The sequence below is a fragment of the Magallana gigas genome, chromosome 8 (assembly GCF_963853765.1).
Source record: "Magallana gigas chromosome 8, xbMagGiga1.1, whole genome shotgun sequence".
Taxonomy (NCBI): domain Eukaryota; kingdom Metazoa; phylum Mollusca; class Bivalvia; order Ostreida; family Ostreidae; genus Magallana; species Magallana gigas.
In genome coordinates, this window is record NC_088860.1 from 20,664,925 (window position 1) to 20,692,682 (window position 27,758).

Here is a 27,758-nt window from a genome sequence, read left to right on the forward strand (position 1 = left end):
AATTCTGTAAAAATTATTAGGCAACCGAACAGAACAAAACTGGGATAGGTAAGGGACCAAGCAAAGTTCAATCCTTTCAAAGGAATGTAGGATTTATGATGGCGAACCAAGTTGTAAAATAAATCTACAATAGAAAGTTTAATAAATGTAGTTATACTCTGTCCCAAGATATTTTGGATTCACGTTTGGCTTAATTGTTTGATATTTATAAATACCTCAGGATCCAAACGATGTTCATTCAAAAGTATGAAAAATTTCCAAGATTTCTCAGTCAAAACGCCCCTGTTAGCTTATCAGGTTTCAATACAATGCTAAAAAATGTGATGTCTACGGAGATTTTGCATTGCAGCAAGCCCGGATGATAACGTTGAAATATTGCGCGATGTATTCCGAGTGTATTCCGAATGGAGAAAATATGTAAACATTCCCCATTATAAATCTCCGTAAGAAATCTGTTTTCGTTCCTGTGAATTTTTCCGAGTGAAAGATGATAATGTGTCAATGAAATTATCTTGGAAAATATCCCTTTCAACTATTTCAATTGCACTTCTTTCACATTGAAGTGTATTTTTATTAAAAATCGTCCAAACGTGAATCCAAAATATCTTGGGACAGAGTTTTTATACATGAACATATGTTTGATACATGTACATGTATCACTGAAAATTACTTCAGAATTGAATGATTAAAAACAAAAGTTCTGATTTTCTCATAATATATACGCAAAAAGAAAAACTTGCGACTTGTTAGCATTTCACTGTTTGTGCACACATTACGCTTTGCATCACCATGATCACTTTATTAACAGGTCAGTGTGATAGCTAGATGACGCAACCTCTAAATATGGAATGGTTATTGACTAAAAAATACCATGACGTCACAATAACATTGTCTCTTTGTTATGACGTCACAATAATCAGATTGCAAATTCCCTGCTACAGTGGAAGCAGTCAAAATCATTTCGGAATTTAATCGCAGGCTAAACGCATATTTTCTGTGTGAATATATGTGTTTACCAGGAGAGGATTTCTAAATTTTTCTTTAGAGATTTATATTCTAGATCAGAATATAACTGAATTCACTTTCTGTTGAAGAACTTTATCAATATCTGTGTATTGTCCATCGTCAGCGCATCTACAAGAACCTCCGTTTTTCTTTGATAATTTTTAAGTATTTTAGTAAAGATAATTTGTTATTTTATCGCGTTTTAATATATTTTTGTTATAATTTTTAAGTATTCTTAATAAGGATAATTTGATATTGTATCGCGTTTTGATTGTAAATATTCATTAAGTCATGTCGCTTGAGGATATATCCACGTTATATGCCGAGGATTTAGCTGTTTCAGCAGAGGAAGAAGATGCCCGTCATCCGGACAAAATCTTGGAACATTCAGAAGAAAATTGTAAATTTACTGCAGAGATTCGAGTCTTCTCGCAATTAATGGCCCAGATGGTGCGGAAAATGGATGAACAGCGGGATGGAGTCTATGGACAAACCGTCTTGTTGCTAAAGCTACAGACTGACAAAATGGCGGTTGATCTACGAGATCTTCGCAACATTGTCGCTGAAACTAGAGAAAAATACAGTACTCAGATCACAGAGCTTGTACAAGTTGTTAAGGAATTAAAAGAGGAGATTTCTGCACGAACAAACGATTCCCATACAGAGCTTGTACAAGTTGTAAAGGAGTTAAAAGAGGAGATTTCTGCACGAACAAACGATTCCCATACAGAGCTTGTACAAGTTGTAAAGGAGTTAAAAGAGGAGATGGCAGCTCTAAGAAATTTTGCACGTCAAAATGATTCCCCTACAGAGCTTGTAGAAGTTGTAAAGGAGTTAAAAGAGGAGATGTCAGCGCTGAGAACTTTTGCACGTCAAAATGATTCCCAGGATTTTTATCAACAAATGCTTGGAGCAGGTAGGCCTTAATTTTCCCCTGAAATAAACTTCAAAGAAATTGAGGGAATGAGGCAGGTAAAACACTTAAAGGATAGGATCTATAAGATTCTGAAAATTATACATAAAAATACCATATCATATCCAATATTTCTTTCAGAAATTGTTTTCATACGGTATATATATTTTACAAAACTGAATTTTAACCAATATTTAACATTTGATATATAGTGTACATATAGCTAACCGAAATCTTCAAATAGTGTCATTTTCAGAACTTCATTTCTTCTATTTTATATAGTAGGCCTGTGCTCTATTTTTTTCATAATTTAATTAGGATCTAATGGAAAACGAGCAAATTTCAATCAACAAAATCTTGGCGTAATGGCCCTTTAAAAAGAATCATTTTGTATCAAAAGGATGTCCGTTAACTCGTTGCCAAAAACCCATAAAGCATTTGATTGTTATTTATATTTGAACACATATTCAAATTTAATAGTGCAAGTGCAAAGTGACAAATTACCATGTAGTTTTCCAGATGATGTTAAACTTGTTAATAAATGATACACAAATTGCGCAAAGTAAAAATACATTTCATATGTACATATGTACCCCCCCCCCCCAGTAAAAAGCTTCTGGCAGTGGCAAGGTAGGTAGTGAATTTCACAATTTAACATCATGACATAACGAACAAAATAACATTAACATTGCATGACTTACATGTATCTCCCACGACTGTGACAGTATACCCATAAAAAGGTATGTATGGTCAAGAATAAATTGTATTAAGACTACATGTAGTAAGAATAATAGTTTTAAAAGACTTGAATAACCATATATAAAATGTTAAGGTAGATTTGACTGGTGATGTGTTGACCATGCATCCAGTCTCCCTAGCAACGAAAATGACATCGTCTTATTTGAATTGAATTAAATTTACTACTATTAAAACTATACTATACTTTTCTTAAATGTGGATTTAGTATAACGCAATCTAAACGTCTTTAATTTAGGTTTTTTTTAAATGTTCAATAAATCGGGGTATCCTTCTTTGAAAAAAAAATACAATTAAAATGCATGGTTTCCATAGATGAGATATGGTTGGATCTAGGAAGTATTTTTAACCAAAAAAAGTAATAACTTTCAATCATCAACTTATTTTTGTTTTGGGGAAATACAAGTGACATATTATATCTGTATTTAATGAGATTTTAACCTGAAAATATTCAAAATATAACATTGAAAAAATTCATTCTTTTTTATTGCAGGCACAAGGCATCCGCCATCCGAAGACAGTGATTATAATGAAAGTATAATTAACGTCACTTCCCTATATCCAGGGTCAGAAGAAGTTGTCAAACTGACAAATTTCCTGGAGGAAATGAAAAGTCAACAAGACAGTGAAGTTAGCAAAGGTGATAATGCCAAAGAACCGACATGATTAGTATCGATTACACTGCACGATTAAATAGCAGTAGTACATATAAGTGCGTCTTAATTACTGTTGGTTACTTATTTTACGCTGTACTTAATTCTGCGATTCAACCGTTTTTTTCTATCAAATCGCGAGAACGTAAAATCGTGAATACCTAATTTTTATCATTGTTTCATGAACTACATATGTCCGAAAAATAAAAGCGAGATTTTTAAAAAATCGAGTAATGTGCTTCTCGCGATTTTACGCGGATATTATCAATATCAGTTTAATTAGAAATCTAGAGTGGTGACTATATTTTGCTTATATATACATATACATTTCCCAGTGTCTTTGCCTGTGAGAACATTACGTATCTATTTTGTACTGTATAACCCATAACTTCAAATGACGCCAAATTGAAGTGCCAGCGGGGTTTGCTTACTTATATTTGGATATTTAATCGTACGATGGTTTAAAATAATATAAATGTAAGTAATAAGGAACCGTTCTTTGAATATTATGAGGTGATAAGTTCGGTCGGGGCGTGACCAAATCCAATAAGGCCCGAAGGGCTTTACGATAGATTTGATAAAAAAAAAAGCCTGAAGGGCTTTATGATAGATTTGATCACGCCCCGACCGAAATTATCACCTCATAATCCTCAAAGAATGATTCCTTATTCCTTATTTCTGTGATTAATTTTACATGTAATTTGACTATTTTACGTGGCATGATTTCTGCTTCAAACTAATCATAATTATAGTGATAATAAATATTTCTTAAACTAAACGAAATAAAAAAGTTATAATTACTTATTTAGATAAAACAAACAAGTAATAAATAAATATTTGTATATTATTTTCTTTTAAAATTTGAAATAAAAAAATAACTTAAATTATTTTCGTATTATAGGTACAGGTACAGAGCAACTGCCGACCGATTCAAGTGAGGAGGAAGCTCTAGCCAAGAATGAAGATGGTTCTGGTGTTATTATTAACAACACCAGGGAAGACAATGTTAAAATGATTAATCCTATTCCAGAAACTGTCTCAGACTCCAAATTTGCAAATTTTCAAGAGGAAATGCAAGGCGAACTAGACAATGGGATATCTAACAAAGGTAACAATTTTACCAACATTTCGGCAAATTTTTATTTTAAAGAAACGGAAAATATATATATCTTTATAGCCGTCTCAAAAGAGACGATCCTACTTAGTTTCCTCAAGAACAAAAAGCAATGTCACCATGATACACAGAATAATGGTCAGACTGAAATAATAATAATCATTGATCATATTATTGATGAAAACTTATGAACTTTAATGATTACTTATTATTATTTGAGATACACAACGAAAATAATATTTTTATTGCAGAAATAAAGCTACTGCTGGCCAATGAAAGTGTAGAAGACTCTCCAGCTATGGAAAATACGAAGTCTGTGGTTACTAATAACACGGAAGGCAGTGTTGAATTAAGGACTCTTAATCCAGAAACTGTAGGAGGCGAAATGCAGGGCGAATTAGACAATGGAATGGTCCCAAAAGGTAATGGTTTTACCAAACCTCGACAGGATTTTGTTTCAAAAAAGAGAAGATACCTATATAACCGTATAAGAAAGGAAACGGTCCTATTTGTTCTACCAAGATAAATTTTATAATGTAGTGTACGTAGTGAAGTGCCCATGGTACGCAATATACAAAAAAGTGCTGAACTGGACATAATTGTGATATTGATAGCAAATAATTAGTCATGGTTAGTTGTCTAGATAAAACAAATAAGTTATTGGTATATGCTTTGGATTCCAATTTGTTTCAAAATTTCAATCTAACAATTATTTTATAAAAAAAAAATTAAATATATCATTGCAGTCGCAGAATCAACGGTTCCAATGAAGGAGAGTGTAGAAGATGCTACTGCTAAGGGAGACGGGAGTTCTGTAATTCTTAATAAGAATACCGAGGAAGGTAATGATAATGATATTTCCTTTTGTCCAGAGACAGAGGTTGATGTGAAACTGGCAAATAAGCGAATTTAATGATAAAAGGGTAGAAAAAAGGTAAAATTACACCGAAACATCAACAAATTTTCACCTAACGTATACGTATACCTGTTACTAAAAGGAAGACGGGTACACTTTTGTAAATCCCACTGAAAACAAATAATGACTTTGATACGCAATGAATTTGTTGTACTTGAATCTTTGATACATACATTAATAACAAAAAAGAAAATGACAAATGGTTACATTCAATAATTAATAAGCAAAGTTTAATAGAGATTTTATTACCATAAATACCAAAGTATCTCGCATAAATGCTTTCAAAAATTGTGTTATATCATTGAAGTCACGGAACAAAAGCCAACCAAGAAAAATGATGAAAATGTAGAAGACAATGATCAAGATGATTCTATTGCTGTTACAAAGATTGCCGAAGAAGACACTGTTGAAAATAGCTCAGTGTGTTTGCAGATGGAATATGATTCCACATCGGCGAGTTCTCAACAGAAAATGCAAAGCAAACTGGATGACAGCAAAGTTAACAAAGGTAACACTCATACTAGATACCGAATTGTCTTGATTTTGCTTTAATTCAAACATATTTGTCCTATTATTATTTTGACACATTTCAAAAAGATTCGTTATTTTGGGGTATTATAATTTCATTTAAGGAATAAACAGCACGTCGAAAAGTTCAATGGGATATAAACTTGGTTGGTCACGTGATCAAATCATGTGAAGGCCGAAGGGCTGCTCAGTAGATTTGATCACGTACCAACCAAGTTCACATCTCGGTGAACTTTTTAACATTGATGTTTTATTTTACTTATATTTACGTTTTAAACCGTTCAGATTCATTAAGATAACCGTGTTTTCAATGTTTACTATAATGCAACAGTCAAGCGGCAAGCGTGTGCGATTATCATGATGACGTCATCAAAAATTTTACACAGAATTCAACGGTTGCAGCATTCTATAGGTTCATATAAGGAAACATATTTGCAAATGTAAATATTAAAAATTTAAATGTTTTTGGGACATAACTGACTTGAAAAAGTTTCACTAGTAATAGTTATTATTTTGATAATTAGGAATTAATTCTAATCTTACTGGTTCAAACATGCAAGGAATAATAAAAAAAAACCCACATCATTTTATGACATTATTAGCGAGTCATTTTTAAAATAAGCGAAAAGGAATACTTTATTGCAGTCACAGAACAATTAACAACCAATGAAAGAAAAGATAACGCTTCAGCTATGGAAGTTAGAGATTCTGTTCTTCTTAATGAAAGCATCAAGGAAGATAATGACAAAAATATCTCTCTCTATCCAGAGTCAGAAGATGATAACAAATTAGCAAATTCAGATGAGGATATTCAAAGCAAACCGGCCAGCAAAGGTAATACCAAATTTTGACTAAATTTCACTTTAAACCTAAGATATTACATACCCGTCTAAAAAAGAGAGACGGGTATTTCTCAAAGCCCAATAAAAAATAGTTTTGACCCAGATTCGCACAGTATTTGCTGACTTAAAGTTAGTAAAATAAATGTATTGATGACAAAAAGATTAGTAATTATCGTTTTTGAGACTAAATACAGTAAAGTTCGATACAGTATAATTATCTAAGATATCATAGAATCGTTTTTCTATCACTTGGTGTTTCACTGTAATTACAGGACAGCTGCCAACCAAGGAAAAAGATGATGTAAAAGAGAGAAATCAAGAGGATTCTATTGCTATTACAAAGATTGTCAAAAAAGACACTTTTGAAAATAGCTCAGAGAGTTTGAAAACAGAAGATGATGCCCAATCAGTGATTTCTCACCAGAAAATTCAAAAGAAATTCGATGGCGGTAAAGGTAACAAAGGTAGCACCTATACCAAATATCGAAATGTCTTTAGTTTGCTTTAATCAAAAATATATTTGTTATAATAATATAGTAATATATTTTCATTTAAAAAATAAACGGCACGTTGAAAAGTTCATTGGGATATAAACTTGGTTGGTCACGTGATTAAATTCTGTGACGCCCGAAGGGCTTATCAGTAGATTTGATCACTTACCAATTCAACCAAGTTCATATCTCGGTGAACTTTTTAACATTGATATTTATTTTATTTGAACATAATGCGACTTGAAAATGTTTCACAAGTAATTGTTTTTTTTATACTAAGGAATACTAGTTTTACTAGTTGAAACATACACGGAATTATTATAATTAAAAACATTATTTTATGACATAATTATCCCCAAAAAGTCATCGCTTAGCAAACAAGGAATACTTTATTGCAGTCACAGAACAGTTAGCAATCAATGAAAGAAAAGATGACGCTCCAGCTATGGAAGATAGAGCTTCTACTCTTCTTAATGAGGGTATCAAGGAAGATGGTGACAAAAATATATCTCTCTATCCAGAGTCAGAGGATGATAACAAATTAGCAAATTCAGATGAGGAAATTCAAAGCAAACCGGCCAGCAAAGGCAATACCAAATTTCGACTAAATTTCTTTTTTTAGACGGGTATGTAGATATCTTAGGTTTAAATTTAAACCTAAGATATCTACATACCCGTCTAAAAAAAAGAGACGAGTAATTTCTCAAAGCCCAATGAAAAACAAGTTAACACCCAGATTCGCACAATGTTTGCTGACTTAAAATGAGTAAAATACATGTATTGATGACAATAAGATTAGTAATAATCGTTTTTATAAAACTAATACTGTCAAGTTCGATACAGTGTAATTATCTTAGAAATCAAAGGATCGTTTTTCTATCACTTGGTGTTTCACCGTAATTACAGGACAGCTGCTAACCAAGGAAAAGGATGATGTAGAAAACAGAAATCAAGAGGGTTCTGTTGCTGTTACAAAGATTGCCAAAGAAGACACTTTTGGAAATAGCCCAGAGAGTTTGAAAACAGAAGATGATGCCCAGTCAGTGATTTCTCAACCGGAAATTCAAAAGAAAGTTGATGGAGGTAAAGGTAACAAAGGTAGCACCTATACCAAATATCGAAATGTCATGATTTTGCTTTAATCTGCTAAAATATATTTGTTTTTATATTAATACATTTTTTAAGAATGGTTATTTTGGGGTCTTTTCATTTAAGAAATAAACAACACGTTCAAAAGATAACTTGGATAAAAACTTGGTTGGTCATGTGATCAAATCCTGTGAAGCTTTAAGGGTTTTAATAACATTATTTTATGACATGACGAAAAGGAATACTCTATTGCAGTAACAGAACAATTAGCAACCGATGAAAGAAAAGATACTGCTTCAGCTATGGGAGTTAGAGATTTTGTTGTTCATAAACTTGCCAGTGAAGGTAATACCAAACTTCGACAAAATTTCACTTTACACCTAATATAACTATATACAATGATGGGTTTTTCTCCAAGTCCAATCAAAAACAAGTTATGACTCTGATTCGCTCTATTTCTGTTGACTTGAAATAAGTATAATCCATGTATTGGTGACAAAGAGATTAGTAATGATCATGTTTTAAACTTAATACAGTTAAATTAGATACGCGCACAATATAATTAACTTAGATATCAAAGAATTTTTTAATCACTTGATGTTTCACTGTAATCACAGAACAACTGCAAATCAAGAAAAATGTGGGAGTCGCCCCAAAAAAGCCTGAGAAAGAGTCCGTTTCTATAACCAACAATACTGGTAAAGGCACCGTTGACAATAGCTCATCGCAGCGTTTAGAGAAAGTAGAAGAAGCCAGATCGGTGAACTCTCAGCAGGAAATGCAAAGGAAACTGGATGGTACATGTAGTTTACAATAGTGATGCTGATACCAAATATAGACAGTGTTTCTTTAAACCAAACGTATACACTATATCTGAATGCGTCTCAAAAAGATATGTTTTTGTATATTACTTTAAAGCGATTAATGGTAATGGAAGGCCTTATACTTGCATAAGTATGGACATGATTACAATTTTGATAACAAAATTGCTTGCTAAAGAAATTCAAGTCATAAATAAATAGAATATTCATATTGTTTTTTTAAATTCCAAAAAACATGAAAATGTTCACTAAAAACCGAATTCTTTATTACAGTCATAGAACAACTACCAACCAATAAAAGTGTAGAGTACGTCCAAGCAAAGGATGAAGATGATTCTGTTGCTATTACCAACAGCACCAAAGAAGACAATGCTAAAAGCAGCTCAATACGTTTAAAGACAAAAGGGGATAGCAAATTGGCGCAACAGAAAATGCAAAACGAAATAGAAAGTGGAGGCACCAGTAAAGGTATTGATGATACACCCCCTTCCCCCCAAAAAATTACAATATTAAACCTTTAATTTCCTGAGCATAAGCCATCTTTTCACTATTTTAAAAAGTTTCAAAAAGTGGTTTTAATTTTGGATATTTTTTAAACTAGTATATGTGAACGAATTGGATTTACACTTTATTTTCTAATTTCAAAATAAGCAGCCTTTTTAAACGATTATTGTGCCTTTGAAATAACATCAACGTATGCTGACACATGGAAAAAAAAGGCAAATGCGCTGTTTTCTTATGTATATGCCATATTAAGGTAAGGTGTGTGGCTTTGTGAGGATGAGACTGTCATTGTTATATATTTAACACAAGATACCCATTATTTCAGATATGACGTCAAGATTTATATATGTAACAATTGTCTTCATTTTGAGGGGTTTTGCAGTTTAACAAAAAATGAACAGGGTACAAGTATTTTATCAACTTCCACAAAAATAGCTTTTTAAAATTACTAGTTTATTCATATGATTCCTTGATTCGTGAAATCTTTGATTGTGGAAAGGTTTTAGAATTTAATGAGAGTTGTTCAAGATGTTGACTTTTGTGTTTTAGAGATTAAGTGAAACGAATCATGAGATATATGACGAAATAATTTTTGGACATTTCGGTATAAATCATCCTTAAAATGCCCCCCCCCCCCACACACACACACACATATATATATATATATATATATATATATATATATATATATATATATATATATATGAATGATATTTTGACAATTTTTTTTCCATGTATACATATTGAATGGAAATAGGCTGAATGCATACCTTATTTCATTCTTCTCCCTAAAGTGTGTACATCTTCATCAATTTGGCAGTTTGAAACGACAATCTTTTGGTTGTTAATCACAGGTCGAGGAAAATCATTTATAATTCAGAAAATGAATAGTTTAATTAACACAAAATTTTTATGGTACTTGTGCTTTATTGTTTACTTTTCTCTTACATTTTCACTTAAAAATACATGTATATGGTGACCATTATATACGGCATAATAGCTTGGAAATGATTGATATAAATAAAAATATTACAATAGTAATCGTCATTTTAAACAAATAATAGCAGCAGGGATGTTCTTGTATACTATAATATTCTTTCCAAAATGTATTACCTGAGACTATTTTAATAAAATAAACAAAAAAAAATCTCAAATCTTTTTGTAGCGGAAAGAAAACAACTACCACCTACTGAAAGTGTAAAAGACGTTCCAGCTGCTAAGGGTGATGGATGTTCTGTTGTTAACAAAGACGACACCGAGGATGATAATTTGAAGTTTGCCTATCTGTATCAAGAGACAGAAGAGGCTGCCAAGTTGGAAAAATTGCAACAGAAAATGCAAAGCAAAGAAGATGGTAAATATTATGATTATACGGACATAAACGGATATCATGAGGCATCTATACCATATCTGTAATGGTGTCATAAAAATTGGCGCTCTTTTATATAATTAAACTACAAACAAGCCAATGTATGCAATTACTTTTAAAATGTCGGATCATGTCTATAAAACCAACGTAATATGTAAAAGCATGTAAAAAGAGGCAAATGCTAGTATGGTTAATCGCTATGTATACGTTATTGCAGGTACAAAACAACTGACAGGCGAGGGATATGTAAAAGATGCCCTAGCGTTGGAAGATGACATCGGGAATTACGATGTTAAAAAAAGTGTATCACACCTAAAGGCAGAAGATGTTAATTTCAAATTGGCAATTCACCAAGAAAAATTGCAAAGGGAAGTAGACGAAGAAGTCAAAATCCAACAAGGTTACACATTTAAGCAAACAGATATTCAAGAAAATCAACAAAGAGTTACTGAAAGCAGCAATCCAGTTAGTTGTTCTTTGGATTTAGTTGAAAATGAAGGATGTATTGAAAGTATGCAGCATGATACTAAATATACCAACGGATTACTGAAACAAATAGAACAGGAACGAACTAACAAAGAACCACAGGCTAATGTAAATGATGAACTGAAAGGTTTAGAGGAACATCTTACAATAGTTTCGCAAAAGAAAATTACAACCGCTAAGTTTCAAGAGAAGTCAAACGATATCAAAGAACAAGCAAAACAATACAGCACAGTTGGTGTTAATACAAAAGATTACATGATCAAATCTTCAGACGAGGAAAATATTCAAATAAAGAATGCAAATGAAACATGCCTTTTTGAAGAAAAATATCAAGAGAAATTCCAGGCTTACCATGTACCTGACGTTGATGCGAATATTTATGTATCAACAGATAACATCTTACCAGAAAAATCAGATGAAAGCAGTATGGAATATAAACCTCATGACGTAGAAGTTGGCTCTGTGAAGAATGACAACCAGCAGTCAAATACTGTGAAAGCATACAAAGACAAATATGAATTGGAGCACAACATTTCAAAAGTGAAACAAGATAGATCCCTTGGACTCTCAAAAATACCTCGTCCATTGAATAGTGAGTACCAAACTATGCTTGTATCAAATTTACCAAAAAACAACCAAGATTCCCACTTCTTAGTTGTAAATGGTAAATCAAGATTACCCAAAACGAAAGATCTCCATATTATTGATGATGATATAAACCAAACGAAAATGTCTCAAGAAAACAGAAAATACACAGTTGAAAGAAGAGTAGGAGACAATGGTGTAGCACAACAACACTGTGTGAAATACAGACCAAGAACTGTTCCAGGGGATATAAACAAAAAATATCAACAGGACAAATTTACAGAATGTGAGGATTTCCTTGAGAATATGATGGATACATCGCTAAGTGATATTGGCACACGAAAGTATGTGCAGGAGACAGTCAGATCAGGCATTTCGAATGATCGTAAAGCAAGAACTCCAAACAGTCCAGAAAAAGGATATCGCTATAACGATGTACAACAGAATTCATCACGAATCATTCGTTCGTATTTGTCGCCGTCCAAAAATGTAAGACGGAACAAAGTGATTGACCATGTACCAGAAGATCAGCTTTCACAAACTCAAAAATATTCCGAAAAAGTGGATGACAAAACGATATTGAATGGAGGCAAATCCAAACATTTTCGATCCAAAATACCGCAGTATCAAGGAATCAAATACAAAGGCACCTCTTCAAGTGATGAGGATATTAACCCTAAGAACAACAAGGATGTTTATGCTAGGTCCACCAGAAACAAAGGAACTCCTCCAAATCGGCAAGATTATAGAAGAGCAGATGGCCAAACCAACCAAATTAACATGGAGGATATTACTAATTTGAAGTCTGAAATTGATATGACAAGTTCTGCCGAATCTGTACATGCTGACTTAAAAACTAATACTACTATGGTAACAAGAGCAAACTATAGAAAACGTGAAAAATTGTCTGGCAGCTGTATTGGTAACCGTTTGCAGCCTTGCAAAGATCAAAATCATCAAATTCTTACGACCAAAAAGGAACACTTTTTTCAGTGTACGTCCAAGCAGGTATGGAATAAAAACATTGGTAAATTAAAGGATCAAAAAAGTGGGTTTTATAATAAAATTGAGAAGGGTCCTTTAGTGAACATAAGAGATCATGATGAAAGATTTCCAAAACATTACAATGAAATTGGATTTGACACAAACGATATAAATTTGGAAAGTGACTCTCAATATGAAATGTTCGAACATTCTAATCAGCAAAGGAAGAGAAGAGATATAAATACTACGGATGCTGTAGTTCCGCAGGCAGAGGACTTTGATGTTCTCCAGCGACCAAACTATTACAGCTCAGGGGAAGGTATGATAGGAAACCCTATCGCTAGTTCAACTCCTATAATCCTGAGACCTGTGTTGGAACCTGTGGCGACATCAACTCCTAAAGACAGAGAGAGACTTCCAGATGACAACTCAAACCAAGGCAAGTTAGATATTACATTGTATATAGTTTTTATTTTAAACATTTTATTAAACTTTTATTTTTGGGCCTAAAACTAATGTTATTAGAATGATAAAATTATGATTTTTCCTATGTATTCTTTTAAAGTGTTTGCAGAAGTTCTAATTACTCATTGTGCCTTTGAACATAAATATTTGCTGTGAAATTTTAAATTATATGGGTATTATTTGAAAACACACTAATTAGATTTGACTTGCGAATTTTTTTTTAATATCTCTTTGATAAAGAGAAATTGATATGAACATGCATTGTCATTCTATATCACCGAACAAAATATTTTTAATGTCATATTTTACAGTTGTCCCTTCACGGAGCTATATTTATGACAAAGTAATGAAAAGTGACACGGGCATTGATTTTGATTTGAAATTGAAATGTGCTGAAATATTCTTGGGCAAAACAGTCATCGGGGAAATCGCATTTCAGCTGAATAGAAGAATGATTAAGATAGTCTTTCAACAGAACACGACTAAATTCATGAAGGACTTACAGAGGGATCGAGATTATTGGCATGCTGTTCAAGGTATACACTATCTCATAATGAAGGAAACTTTAAAAGCTGATGGTACACAAGATGTCATTAGTGAATTAATTTATTCCGATCGCTTTGAAAACTTGGTAAAGCGTCTGGAAAAGCACGGCTATAACCAGAAGATTCATGAGGAGTTTGTTTATAAAATGGTTGAGAAATATGGAACAATAAATTGCAAACTATCAAGGAGACAGGTCAAGGAGTACGGGTTGGAAAATCAAGATGTGTTGGAGGCATTGCTCTATAAAACCGCTGCAAATGGGGCAGAGCTGCACAATACAATGATGTTACTCAATTGTCTGCGCACGGTGGTAAATTGGGACGGTGGTCATTTGTTTATATTATAGTAACTCTATAATTAGTAATATTAACGTTGCTTTCTTTATAAAAAGTTATAATTATTATATCTGATATTACAATGGATATGCGTTTGAAAAGTATAATTTGATATATCAAATGTGATATTAATTTGTTTGTATGTATAATTTGGAGTACATGTATATTTTTGTTCTCTTTTAATTTTGAAAACAGAGTTTAAATGAGGAATACATAATATGTATTATTTTATTTTGATATTCAATATATTTGATACTAGGATTTGATATTCAATATTATTTGACTGTATTCAAAATTTTATATTACATTGTATTTAGAAGATAATTGTTATTCGATTAATATACAAAGATTTTAAATGTAAATCTGTAATAAACAAATAATTATTTGATATAACTGTGTTGTTGTTGTCCTAGAGTATTACTCATTAACAACATTTTTCTTATCTATGTACATGTATATCCTTGTTCGACGCCTTCATAATATATGAAGATAACAATTTAAATGTACGCGTAAGAAGCAAAGAAAATAAGCAGAATGTGACCAGTCGCTGACGTTAAAAAGACAGAATCTTTTTGTACTATCTCCCTTTTTGCAACAATATTGTTATGTAAAATCATTGATGTACATTTGTTTCTGATCATAAAAATGCCAGATGAATTTTGGTCCGTCATCCTGTCTGTTCGTCTGTAAACTTTTCACATGTTTGACTTCGTCTCAAGAACTACTCGGCCAAATTTAACCAAACTTAGCAGGAAGCATCCTTTGATGAAGAGCTTTCATTGTTGTTAAAATGTACTGTCACGCCTTTGTTCACGGGTGGATCATTAAAATTAATTGAACATTTAACAGTATTATATTAAAAAAAAATACAACCTTCCTTTCCAAAACCATTTTGCCCAGCTGAACCTTGTGTGAACTCATCCCAAGGCGGTAAATAATCAATAATTAGAAAAAGTCTTTTTGGGAGTTGATTTAATCAACTCTCCTATGCAGTTACCTGGCAAACCGAAACTGAAACAGTGTTTGGACCTAAGCACAAATCATCACCGCTGACAAGAGTTAGTTCTTGAAAATAATCGATAAATTCGATGTAATGTACGCTGAAGCATTTTCTAAAGGAAACTTATTTATAAATACCTAAGAAATAGTCGGATTTTAAATAGTACGAACAATTTAGAAGTTTTATGCAGTCGTATGTATTCCTACGCCAGAGTTCATTATAGTCTCGTTCAACCATCGGCTGTCTCCGTACATCTCCGACAAGCAGAGAGTCAGTCTATATTTATAGGTCGCATCATCAAGCTATCGCGTGACCTGGTATCTCTTACTTGTCGGAGATTAACGGAGACAGCCGAGCATCTGGTTAAACGAGACTTGAGTTCATTATTGGTTGGATCCATACACTTTTTGAAATATTTCGAATGCCGATACATAGAAATATAAATATCACACAACATGATTCATTTGAGGTTTTCGCGAAATTCTTGTCGGAAAGGGCCGAGAATCCATATTAATTCAAATAGAGATTATAAACTACTTGCCAAGCTAAATAACATATCGTTGATTTTAAGATAAATAATAATCCGATTGTGTGCATTAATCGTTGTTTCTTCTAAAAGGAGGATTTTAACAATTGGCATTTTTAAAAACTATTTATGAGATTAAAATTATGAATATTTTCATGTTCAGGTTTTAAGCCATAGTTTTTTTTTAAATATACAGTATTGCAACCAAAAGTTTTAGATGTTCTTCCTTTTTTTTGTAATTAATTTAAGATATATATTACCACCCTGTCAGACCCAGTCTTCATTGTTGGAAAAAACAAGGTTTAGGATGGAATACTGTAGTATACAGCATTAAAAGTGTAAATAAACAATGATATTTTCATGATTATACATGTTTATGAAAAACCTGTTTATTGATGCTCGGTATAAGGGAAATCAAATTAATTTGGGATTTAGAAGTAAAATGGTAATAAATGGTAATAACATCATGCTGAAATTGCACGGTGATAACATTTGTCCTGGTTGAAGAGCTCAATTTAATGCAAACTGTCCTTGGAAAGCGATACAAATGAAATACTTTTAGCAACATGTACATTTACATGAATGCAAGACACCAGGAAGTTAAAAAATCTATGGCTTCTTAAAGCACCAAGAACTGTGCGATCTCCTAACAATACTAATTTAAAAAAGGAGGAAGAAATCAAAATTATGGATGTCTGTTTATTTTGTCTAACTGTTAAACTATTTAATTCTCTTCAATAGTTGACTTTATCTGTATGTTAACTAGAAAAACATGATCCTTTTAGATGATGGAGGAATTTGTAATACTATTGATTATAGATTCTAGTCAAGGTCAATTCTACATGCATTGGTTTAAACAGCAACATATATTAATATATCAAAGAATTTATTAACAAATAAAGATACATGTATATACCTAGTAGGAAAATATTACATCGCTTAGAAAGAGTCATTATCCCGGCTTCAATATATCTTAATTACTCACTCAGATGTGGTTAAGTGTTATAAATAATTCATTTTTACATAACATTTGACATTTTCAACACCACTAAAGTTTCACAGTTCAATCCTCTAAATTAAATTTTTGCTTGATGTTTTTTTTTCTTTTTTTTTAATTGATTTATCTCGGAAATAATATTTACTTACATGTACATAAAAATAAAATCCCATGCGAAAAGTAAATTAATGTGAAGTAGTTTCTTTTAAACTTTCTTAATGTTGAAGAGAGACGACCTTTAACAACCAAAATAGTTGTATGTTTGCATAAGACCATAAAAATATCAAACCCCCCAAATCCTGTTAATCAATGCTGCGTCATGATGACAAACTTCCACCCAGGTCCTTATATCCCTCCCCTTTTCACGTTTTTATCATTAATATAACACTCGAGTTTCCTTTTAAACGAAAACGCATGTACCGCGTCAGGTGTTTTAAAAGTGATCATGCATGTGTCGAATTTATCATCAGGCCTGATTTACGTGAAGAATGGTTCTGCCGATATGATACATACACATGGAAAGACATGCATTTCTTTGACTGTCTTAATACATGTGGTTGCATGACATGAAACAATATCTTCTTTCCTTAAATAAACTTTGTATAAAATAATGTCTAGTTAATGATTACCAGTTTCGTGCAAATTTCAAAACCTTAATGAAAAGCCCATCACCCTAATTTTGATGGCAGTCGGAATTTGAACATGATCACACTTTTTTTAAAAGGTTCAGCAAACATTTTGAAATACCAAAGTCATAATTGACAACTATCATTTTCTTTCCAAGAAAAAAAATTGACTAACCACAGGTGTCATGAGATATAAGTCTATCTTTTTATCACTGCTTTTTGTGATCTTTGATTTTTATGGTTATAGCTAGTCATAAACGTATGCATACATTAACCACAATTTAAGATAGCAATCATAAAAATAAATTTTAGCATTTAAGATGGTTTAAAATATGATAATTACGAACATTTTGTAAACTGGAACTGAAACTTTGATCAATTGCAGCACACTTATCATTGGCAGTTTTAATAGGGCGTAATGATATATAAAGAGAAACTGTCAGTGAACATTTTTTTAAAAATAGATATTGCTTATTTAATTGTTCGTGGAAAAGGCTTGCAAACAAAGTTAATATTTTAGATATCCTTTTTACCTTTAAGTTATTTTGCTCTAAATATATATTAGCTGAATGACCTACTTTACTTCAACCTACTTATGACTACGATTTCCTTAGACTTGTTTCCAGTCGAGAGAGAATTCTTGATTTTTCTAATCATTTTCCTAAAAAGAAATTCTGTCTTGATTGAATAGAAGTGGCATTAATGAACAAAAGAAAGCAAGTCCACCGTGCATGCAGATATACGCGTTCATAATACATACACATTAGCTTGAGGGTTAACTATCGAAAGGAACTCGAAAGGAACATATGAAACTACGTGTAAAAACATTGTCAAAATGGTCATGATAGCTGAATTTACATTCATTAATCTATATTTACATCCACCGAGTATGATTCCATATGTTTCTTGCGGAAATTTATTGTAATTCATAGCTCTGTAGAAACTGACAGGACTGAAATCTACACATCCTGTTTACCAATTGGTCGAAACCTTAATCGACCTAAGAAAAGCCACGGACAGCAAGAAACAATCATGATGATGTCAGACTAAAATGTCAATATAAGTCGATTTCGCCGTTTTCTTTCCTCTAAAGTTCTGATTTGCATTAATAATAATTTAGATAATTTTACTTACTTTTTACGACCAAGTTTTTAATTTGTTAAAAGAAAGATGTAAATAAAAACAATAAAATGCTTTCTTTGATGATCTTTGCACGTTCTGAAGATAGCGATCATTGCAGAAAAAATTACAGTAATGTTATCAAATCAATGTCAAATATCAAATTTCTAAGCCATCCCAATAATCATTTAAGTCGTTCTAAAGAGTAATCTATAACGAAAAATTCCTTAATGTTTACATGAAATGACGTGAAATAGAAACGAGAAATAATATTTCTCCTGAATATGAAAAAATCTAATATACTGTCCTTCCCGATATGCTTTATTTTATCACATAGAATATACTTGTAAATTTTGACAGTGGATTTGATAGGTTCAAGGCGGTCTGACAGATGGTTCTTGTTTACAATCATCATCATAGTACTCGTCGGTTTAAGTTCAGAAGTGCGCATTATCTCAGAGCCATTTTTATTTTCCACTCCAATAATATTGTGAGCTAGTAGACCTATAAAGAAAATGTTTTTTATTTCTTAGAAAAACTATTAATATAGTACAGTAAGAGGTAAATAACAAAGACAAGGTTAAGATTTCTATTTTTTTTTATTATTTTGGCCTTATATTTCTCCTTTTTTTCCAGTCGATTCCTTAACTAAATAACAACGCAGAATAGAATTGCTAACAAAAAAAAGAAAAGTTTACGTACCCTTATATAAAATGTTAGTCTTGCCTTATAAATTAGAAGATAACTTCGAAGTACCGTTGGAAAACAACTTTATTATTTGTACATGTACAAGGTTACAAACACAAAGATAGTCAAATATCATTACACATATAAATCTGTATACAGAAAATTCTTTCAGGAAAATTTGTGGTGACACACGGTAGAGCTACTACAATGAATATAATCCCGCAAAATAAACATGACAAAGATCAAACGGTAAACTGCACCCCGTTGCAACCTATCAACATTTGAAGTTACAATATGATAAAATTGATAAAAAAATTCGTCTTTCCCAATATGCCTGATTTTATCAAATAAGAAGTGTCATATATAAACTTTGATTTTAATAACGAATCTAAATTTTGGTATAGGACAAATTGATGTTAAATTTAATTTTTTTTTTCAAAAAGATCGGAAATTTCTTTCCCATGATAAAAAGCAATAACTCGTACACTCATTGTAAATTCAGAAGTGCGCATGATCTTAAAGTCATTTTCAATGCTCACTCAGTTGTGAGCTCATAAACCGGTAAACAAGATTTTTTTCCTAGAAATACTCTAATTTAGTAAATATAACACAGTAAGAGGTAAATAACAAAGACAAGGTTAGGATTTTGAATTTTTAAAAAAATATAATTGACCTTTCATTTCTACTCTATTTTAGTCGATTTCTAAGCTAAATAACATAGAAAAAAATTGCTAGCAGGAGTGTCGAATAAAAAATGAAAAGCCAATTTCCATGCACCCGAATATGAATTGCTTATTATTGTCGTAAAAGTTAACTTCAAAAATCTCGTGGGGTAACAACTTTAGACAAAAACAAAAACGTTGTGTTCGTACATGGTGACAATCACGCAAGTTGGTCAGAATATCTGAACATTTTTCTTCTTCTTTTTTTTTTTCAAATGAAGTGTACAGGCAATCAATATATCGATATAGATGCTTCTTATCAATAGTATTACAATTTCCAATTACAAGGAACTACTGTAAATTCCTTATTTTATGCGAGTACTTAATTCCGTAATTCTGCTGTTTTGGATCAAATTGCGAGAATATTAAATCGCATGCACCAATTTTTTGTTATGATTTTAAATAGTTCAGAATCTGTCTGGAAAATAAAAGCGAGATTTTAAAATCCGCGAGGCTTGTTTCTCGCGATTTTACGCTAATATTAATTCTTCGCGTCAAATAAGGAATCTACATCATTCTGAATTCATAATCTTTCTTCACAATCCACATGTATACATACATGTATGCTGTATACATATGATTTTTCTTCGTATGGAAAAATAATCAAAACTTTTCGATATTGGTTTTCAATAATAGACGTAAATAATATATCTCTCCACATTCCAGCTTTATTGTATTTTATTCATGTTTGACAAAAAAAGTTGTCAAAAAAAAAATCCTTTTTAAAAATGGCATTTAGAACAAACATAGAATATCATAAAGGTGATATTCGAAACAACAATAAGATCATTTGCGTCAAAAAGATAAATTGTACATACATGTAAAAAAAAGAAATATTCTTATGAACATATTATAAAAAACAAAACATTCTACAAATGTATATGTATACAGGTATATAGACTGAGTATATATCTTAATTGGTGAGAGTATAATAGAGCGGATCTAACATATGCAGTGCGACGGGGTACACCTGTCTGCAAGACACTGCTGGATGCACCAATCTAACATTCCTGCAGTATTCTTGTATGCTTCAGTCACTTCGATGTCTTGGCATGTCTTTGATGACTGAGTTGTGGGCGACGACGATGACGACGACGATGATGATGGTGATGGCGTTGATGATGGTGGCGATGGTGTCGATGTCAGAATTGACATCAAGGTTGTAGATTGCTGTGTTGGTGCAATGATTTCCTCACAGTCACAGTAAAAGGATAAACACACGTTTTTCGAACAGGCGAAGGTGCAGATTTCGTTAAATTCTTCAGTATCATCCATGAAAGAGTTTGGATAGCATTCTCCATAAGAAACTGGTTTTTGAGTGGTTGATGCTGAACTAGTTGTAGGTCTAGGGGTGCTAGTAGTTGAAATTGGTTTAGGTGTAGTTGAAATTGGTTTAGTTGTAGTTGAAATCGGTTTAGACGTCGTTGAACTTGGTTGAGCTGTCGTAGCTGGTTTCATCGTTGTTGAGACTGGACTCGAAGTTGACGATGTCATGTTGCTTGATGGTGTCAGTGTTGTTGGCTTTGGTGTCACTGTACCCCCGTTTACATATTGATAGTGATCAAAGTTTTGGCAGCTGTCCAGAACGGAAACATCCGCGCATCCATAGAACTGTTCCTGCTCACCGTAACCAAGGCCGCACAAATCATTTTCGCATCCCCAGGAATTACCTGTTGTTAAAAATAAATATTGATGCAGGTAAAAATAAAAAATATTTACTTTGTCATGGCAGCTAGGTATTTTTGAACAAATGTTACCGATATATGTCACGTACATTTTCATTATAAGTTAAACTTTTGACATTGGAAATGCATTCGGAGAAATTTCAGGTGTTTGATTTCTATTGCATGTTTTCTGTTCTTTTTTTCTATTCACTTTTCCCTTCTTTTGGAAACCACAAAGTTGTAACTGATACTTTTCCAATCGTGGGAAGAAATATACTTTTATTTTCATTCTGTACACGAAACGTAATAGATACTCAAGATTATTATGGATATTTGAAACATGTACAAAGGTTGCATGAGATGCATGTTTTCAGTCACGGTTACCTGTGCATAATTAACAATGATTGGAATTATATTTTCTTTTACCTGTGTTATATTTCCACTGAAGAACGCATTGAGAACACTGCACGTTTTCTGGTAATTGCAACTGAACTGTATACTCTCCTAACTCTGGACCGATATAGTATCGGCTTCCTTCGCCATCAGACAAACTTAGGACGTGTTCGTCTAGGCATTCCTGTGTGACCGGCGTGAAAGGATTGTTATGTTCGCACAGCCGGAACTCAAAGTAGCCCAGATGATTGGCAGTTATCTGAACTTTAACCTCAATGACGGAGGCAGTTTTCTCGAAGCATTTCGAGATTATTCCACTGGAATAAACTCCACCGCCTTCATTCTCTCGTGGCTGTGGAGCGTCATAGGGGTCGCCACACACTCCACATTTTCCTCCGTTTGTTTGATATTGATGCTATACAAGACAGAAGGGGGAATTATCAACAAAGATCAAATAAACGAGATTGAGAAAAAAATATTATGAAAATTAGAGAGTGCTAAATTGCTAGGGTTCTGTCACATCAAATACACTCGACAAATGTCTGTACACATTGCACAAAGGGCAAAAATAATTTGAACATTTTTCCTACAAAGTTAGTCAAAGCAATTTTACTACTCGTTAAATACGTATACACTTGGTATACTATAGAACAGAAAGCGGGCATTTTTTGTTACATGATTATACGAATCCTTACGTAAGATTACTAGCTTCTAATAGCTCTGTCTGAACTAGATGCGCGTTTTTGTCACTTGAAATTTGTTACATGTTAACTGATATTTTTGCCCTGACAATTACGTTTTTTTTTTAGTCTGGATTTAAACCCAAAGTCTTAAAACTATGCATGCACGCGCTTTCATTTTAAAATTTTCGTAGCATTTGATTTTCAAAATACAAAACTTCCCGGTCTAGGTCGCTGATCACTTCAATTATAAGACGTTTGTTCACTGTATACAGAGACCTGGTTCAACAGTTGGTTCAATAACCTGTCTGTCTTTGCATTTAATATCAGAGGGACAAAATCTTTTTACAAACATCAGTGTATTAGTTTTGGCAATTTTTCATCACGGCCATCGATGTGCCAAAAGAATTGTTTTAAAAGGCTGTGTTACATAAGAAAGCTGGTAGTAGAAATGCTTTACAAGCAATATTCTTCGAGTCTTATTTTTTTTTAAATTTAATTTTTGCTGTTTAATGTAAATAAAGTGAATCTAATGTAATTATGCTTTTGCATGTAACTGTATGATTTTGATTTTTGTTTTGAGAACATTTATCCACTGTTTCGAACAATTCGTGACGTATCTCAATTTTTAGGAATTGTTCGAAAAGACAACAAAGTATAGGTATGTAAATTTTATAAAATAATTCCCCACTTTACACACATTTATAAACAAAATTTAAAAAAGCCATATATGTATTACGTAGTACAATTCTTATCTTTTGGTCAGTTTCATATTTCTTACCTGTTTGCCCCCACAGAACATTTGCATATGGTTGTAGTTTTGTGGTGTGTCCCAGCCTAGGGCCCACATTGACCCCCGGGCAGGTGGGTCCTCAAGGTATCCATGGGGTTCCACCAGCGTAAGAGTGGCAAAAATCGTCAGAAAAATAAATAGATTCGCCATGATTATAGCGAGTCAGACCAGGGTATAGGTCGATGCGGATGTAAAAATAGTGTGTGCAGTATGTATAACGTCTCGAGTTTAAATACCCGAATTCATGGTGTATCAGTTCTCTTTCTTGAGTATATTTTTACAGGCATTAAGGGTAATTCAATGAGTATGACTGGGCTATGACGTTCTTCCTCATTTACTCCGCCCTCCTCACGTCAGATTTGCATGTTATCATTCTCACCCCGAAGTCCCTGGTCCCACGGTTTAAAAAAAAAAGACGGATGACGTTAGTTTTTGTAATGTAGTAAATCTTGGCTTTGTCTGCCTGTTCTTTGGGATCTATGTTTCAGTGGGTATGATACATCCGTTATTGATTTATTACTTAATCAAAGCATCGACACGTACAAGTGTGTACTGCATGGGCTATTTTTATTTATTTTTTTCAGTTCGAAAGGATAGGCCGGGTACATTTTATGAATGTGTACATGTAGAATGGTGATGTGACTAACTAATGGATTATCTCTTTAATCTTTAAATAAACATAAAGCAAATTTGGGTAAATATTTGTAGAATACCTTTGGGAGACAAAGGAAGTGAACTAGTCACTATGTCAGTTTCTTTATGGATAATACAGAAAAAAAATACATGTACATGTTGTACGTGGAACCCCTCCCCCTTCCTGCTAACATTTTTTTTTTACAGATTGTCATTCTTATTTATGGTTTTTTTCCGTTGGGGTCGGGGGAGGGGGTGGTGGTACATGCATATATCAAATTACTGTGAAATTTCCCCTACAGTCATTTCATACATATTTTATAACTGTTAACATCAGTTAGAATGTAAAAAAAAAGGTACTTGATATTTAGTTCGTTTTTCTTATTTCAAGTTTAACAATCAATGAACTGAAGCTCTAGATACCTTGCCATCATATAGGTTTTTTCTAAGCAACTGCGTGTGATTACAATGTCTTCTTCTGAGATTTCCATCAATTTGATGTATGCATGTACATGCATTCGCTGCGCTACTTTGACGCCTTGACTGTACCATATTCGTATTTCAATTCGAACACAAGTGAAATTGATCAAAACTTAGTCACTGTAAATAGCAAAATGAGCGTATTTAATTTTGATATCTTCATTATTAATTGTAAGTCTACGGACACTTATTAGATAGATGCTCAATTTTTTTATTCTCCAAGTTTATGCCTGCGCCGGGTACCCCGACCACCAATTTGTTTATCTACCATCGTAAACAAAATATAATAAAAATTCTCGTAAAGATTTATTACACTCATGAAAATAATTATCAACCAAAAAGCAAGGTAAACATGATAATTTATATGCATAAAAATATATATATATCTATAGTGTTGACTATGAATAACACCATGAATTATCATGTTCGTGATCAGACATTTAAGAAATAATAATCATTCATGACCCCCCCCCCCCCCCCCCGTTTTGGTATCAGGAGAAAACGTACCTAGGAGAAAACGTACCCAATTTTTAGGGTACGTATTCTCAAAAAGAAAACGTACCCAGGTACGTTTCCTCTTGGAGAAAACGTACCCTAAGAAAATCATCATCTTCGCTAGCAAAGGGTTTTTGGTCCACTTCGCTCCCCAAAGTAGACCGAAAACCCTTCGCTAGCGAAGATGGAAAATCATAAACATAATGTGAGATAGTTTTAAATACTTTTTTACAGCATAAATACAGAGGAATATATGAATTTTATAGATAAATAAATTTAAGCAATTTTTTTATTTGATTCAGTTGAAAATTTAGGATTTGGAAATATAAACTAGTTTTAAAATTTGAATATCATTTATTAATGCATTTTTTGATGCATAAATATAGAGGAATACAAATGTATATGAATTTTATAGATTTATACATTTAATTATAGTAACTTTTTAAACGAGTGGGTTAAATACTGGTACCAAAAAATGCACTATCAACTTCTTGAGACATACTCATCATTAAAATCTTAATATTGTAATCAAAACTATTTTTTTTTTCACAATTTCATTTATGAGGGATTAATAACCGACTAATTAAACTGCTCGGGCGATATTCAGGAGATCTTTGTGCATGTGTTTATAACACAAATATTGTCAAAATAACTATGTATTTAAAAAAGCAACAACTGACTCAAATGCTTATTGTATTCTCTTGCATCTTAGAATATTTATTAAATATAATTATGATTTTCCTAGGGTACGTTTTCGAGAAAACGTACCCTATGAATTGGGTACGTTTTCTCCTGGGTACGTTTTCTCTTGGGTACGTTTTCCCCAACATTCTTTTTTTTTTTAAACATAGATCTGAAGAATTGCGATTCAAGAATAGTTCATGGGACGAGTTACTATCTCCCTGACTCCCGGAAGTAAACCTGTAGTTCATTCATTCATCATTGCCGGGATGGACGATGCCGATTGTGCAAGCGCTCATATTTGCTGAATCTAAAGGATATGTTTAAATGAAATTTCATGAATTAAAACCATGGACGAAACATTGAGACATCACAAACCAAACCCAATCTTGACAGCTAATCCCTTGTCAAAATTGCTTTTTTGGTAAGTTTTCATAGAGTTATGCAATTATGTAGTGAAATTGGGTTGTACATTGTATGTTTCCCTCAATACCGTTTTATGCCTGACCTCTTGCCATGTTCTACCCCTTTACTGAACATGTTACGTGGCGTCCATTACTATTGTATTATACGAGTCCAACCCCAGAGTTTTATCCTTAATTGTTGTCTTTTGTGCTGATACTGATGTGGACTCATGCCGGCGCATGCACTTCGCTGTCGATAAGGATGCCAGCCATAACTATTATGTATCATATATGAATACTGTGTCTACCCTCTGTCTACTGATTGGACTTAAGTCATAATTTGTAATAGAATATACACGGGCTTCTAACATGGCAGTAGTTTTTTTAAATGATGTGATATTTATTTATATTAATATTTAATAATTGCCATAATTAATTCAGTTGAGCATGAAAATAAATGCATGTTAAGTTGAGACAGGGTAAGAAAAATAAACACACCAAAACAATTAAAAAGAACGTATATATACATCAATATAGATAAAAAGCAATAGTATATTTTTATTTTTTGTGATTTTATTCTGTAACCCAACTTAAAAACAATTAATGATAATCCATAGTTCTTCTCTTTATATGGATAAATAGAAATAAGAATTAATTACATCTCTGAGGATCAGACCCCTTTGATCATCACTTATTTTCCAAATGTTGTTCAGTAACATGTAACTTGTTTTATTGAGGTTCATATGAAAATACCAAATATTGATTTTTAATCTTATCTTTTTTTTTTTACAACCCATCTGACATGTTTAGTAACATGTAACTTGTTTTATTGAGGTTCATATGAAAATACCAAATATTGATTTTTAATCTTATCTTTTTTTTTTTACAACCCATCTGACATGTTTGAGAAATATCGTATTTCAAGAAGTTATGATTATAGATATTCCAATGCATGAGGGTTAATGAGCTCAACCATGCTGTAGTAATGTATATATTCAATTATGTTGACTTTTACACAGAAATATTCTTTTATTATAAAAGAGTTTTAATTAAAATAAAATTAAAATTAAATTACAATTATATATATATAATCTACTGTACAATTATATGACAGTAGATCAGGTAATCTGTCAGTCTGGATACAATCAACAATCATAGAATTCTTCAGGATAAAATTTTACAAAGAAATTTGAAAAAAAATTCAAGAACATCATCATGCAAATTTGATGTTTTTTAATATATATATATATATATATATATATATATATATATATATATATATATATATATATATATATATATATATATATATATATATGATATCCAAATATTATGTACATGTATAATTGTCCTTATTTAAACAATTTGAGTAAAATGACAAAAATCACTGTTTTTGACTTGAACATGTTGGAGTTGGGAAATTTATAAGGTTTGTGTTATATATTTGAAAGCAAAC

General features: G+C 32.3%; 4 protein-coding genes across 5 annotated transcripts in view; 3 read left to right on the plus strand and 1 right to left on the minus strand.

The window, feature by feature from the left end:
• The first annotated feature begins 916 nt into the window (after nt 1-916).
• On the plus strand, nt 917-11,048 carry LOC105326096 (enolase-phosphatase E1). Its single transcript, XM_066069052.1, has 14 exons — nt 917-1,921; nt 3,168-3,314; nt 4,229-4,435; nt 4,693-4,863; nt 5,188-5,283; nt 5,665-5,865; nt 6,531-6,719; nt 7,000-7,191; nt 7,617-7,805; nt 8,125-8,301; nt 8,563-8,652; nt 8,925-9,104; nt 9,402-9,596; nt 10,798-11,048. The coding sequence occupies exons 1-14, from the start codon at nt 1,297-1,299 to the stop codon at nt 11,046-11,048; spliced, it is 2,910 nt and encodes a 969-aa protein (XP_065925124.1). The 5' UTR covers nt 917-1,296.
• Nucleotides 11,049-11,223: 175 nt separating this feature from the next.
• LOC136270614 (uncharacterized) lies at nt 11,224-14,701 on the plus strand. Its single transcript, XM_066068847.1, has 2 exons — nt 11,224-13,495; nt 13,833-14,701. The coding sequence occupies exons 1-2, from the start codon at nt 11,515-11,517 to the stop codon at nt 14,411-14,413; spliced, it is 2,562 nt and encodes an 853-aa protein (XP_065924919.1). The 5' UTR covers nt 11,224-11,514; the 3' UTR covers nt 14,414-14,701.
• Nucleotides 14,702-20,937: 6,236 nt separating this feature from the next.
• LOC105326078 (uncharacterized) lies at nt 20,938-23,840 on the minus strand. The gene is made up of 3 exons (XM_011425922.4): nt 23,598-23,840; nt 22,170-22,551; nt 20,938-21,749 (listed from the first exon to the last, which is right to left on the minus strand). The coding sequence occupies exons 1-3, from the start codon at nt 23,757-23,759 to the stop codon at nt 21,022-21,024; spliced, it is 1,272 nt and encodes a 423-aa protein (XP_011424224.3). The 5' UTR covers nt 23,760-23,840; the 3' UTR covers nt 20,938-21,021.
• A 2,271-nt stretch (nt 23,841-26,111) lies between these two features.
• Nucleotides 26,112-27,758, plus strand: part of LOC105326077 (ATP-binding cassette sub-family C member 4) — a 28,165-nt gene continuing 26,518 nt past the window's right edge. Inside the window, exon 1 of one of the 2 annotated variants that reach the window (XM_034472449.2) lies at nt 26,112-26,322. In XM_034472449.2, coding sequence (XP_034328340.2) covers nt 26,249-26,322 — 74 coding nt within the window. In that variant the 5' untranslated portion in view covers nt 26,112-26,248. The remainder of the gene's footprint in view (nt 26,323-27,758) is intronic. The other variant, XM_066068324.1, reaches the window with a different exon arrangement.

Excerpts from the sequence above, each read along its gene's own strand:
- LOC105326078 (XM_011425922.4), bottom strand. The coding sequence starts at position 23,759 with ATGGCGAATCTATTTATTTTTCTGACGATTTTTGCCACTCTTACGCTG. Across the intron at positions 22,552-23,597 it reads TGTTCTGTGGGGGCAAACAG|CATCAATATCAAACAAACGG; the intron begins GTAAGAAATATG and ends TGTCTTGTATAG. Across the intron at positions 21,750-22,169 it reads TCAGTGGAAATATAACACAG|GTAATTCCTGGGGATGCGAA; the intron begins GTAAAAGAAAAT and ends TTTTAACAACAG.
- LOC105326096 (XM_066069052.1), top strand. The coding sequence starts at position 1,297 with ATGTCGCTTGAGGATATATCCACGTTATATGCCGAGGATTTAGCTGTT. Across the intron at positions 7,806-8,124 it reads AAGCAAACCGGCCAGCAAAG|GACAGCTGCTAACCAAGGAA; the intron begins GCAATACCAAAT and ends CCGTAATTACAG. Across the intron at positions 9,597-10,797 it reads AAGTGGAGGCACCAGTAAAG|CGGAAAGAAAACAACTACCA; the intron begins GTATTGATGATA and ends ATCTTTTTGTAG.
- LOC136270614 (XM_066068847.1), top strand. The coding sequence starts at position 11,515 with ATGCAGCATGATACTAAATATACCAACGGATTACTGAAACAAATAGAA. Across the intron at positions 13,496-13,832 it reads AGATGACAACTCAAACCAAG|TTGTCCCTTCACGGAGCTAT; the intron begins GCAAGTTAGATA and ends CATATTTTACAG.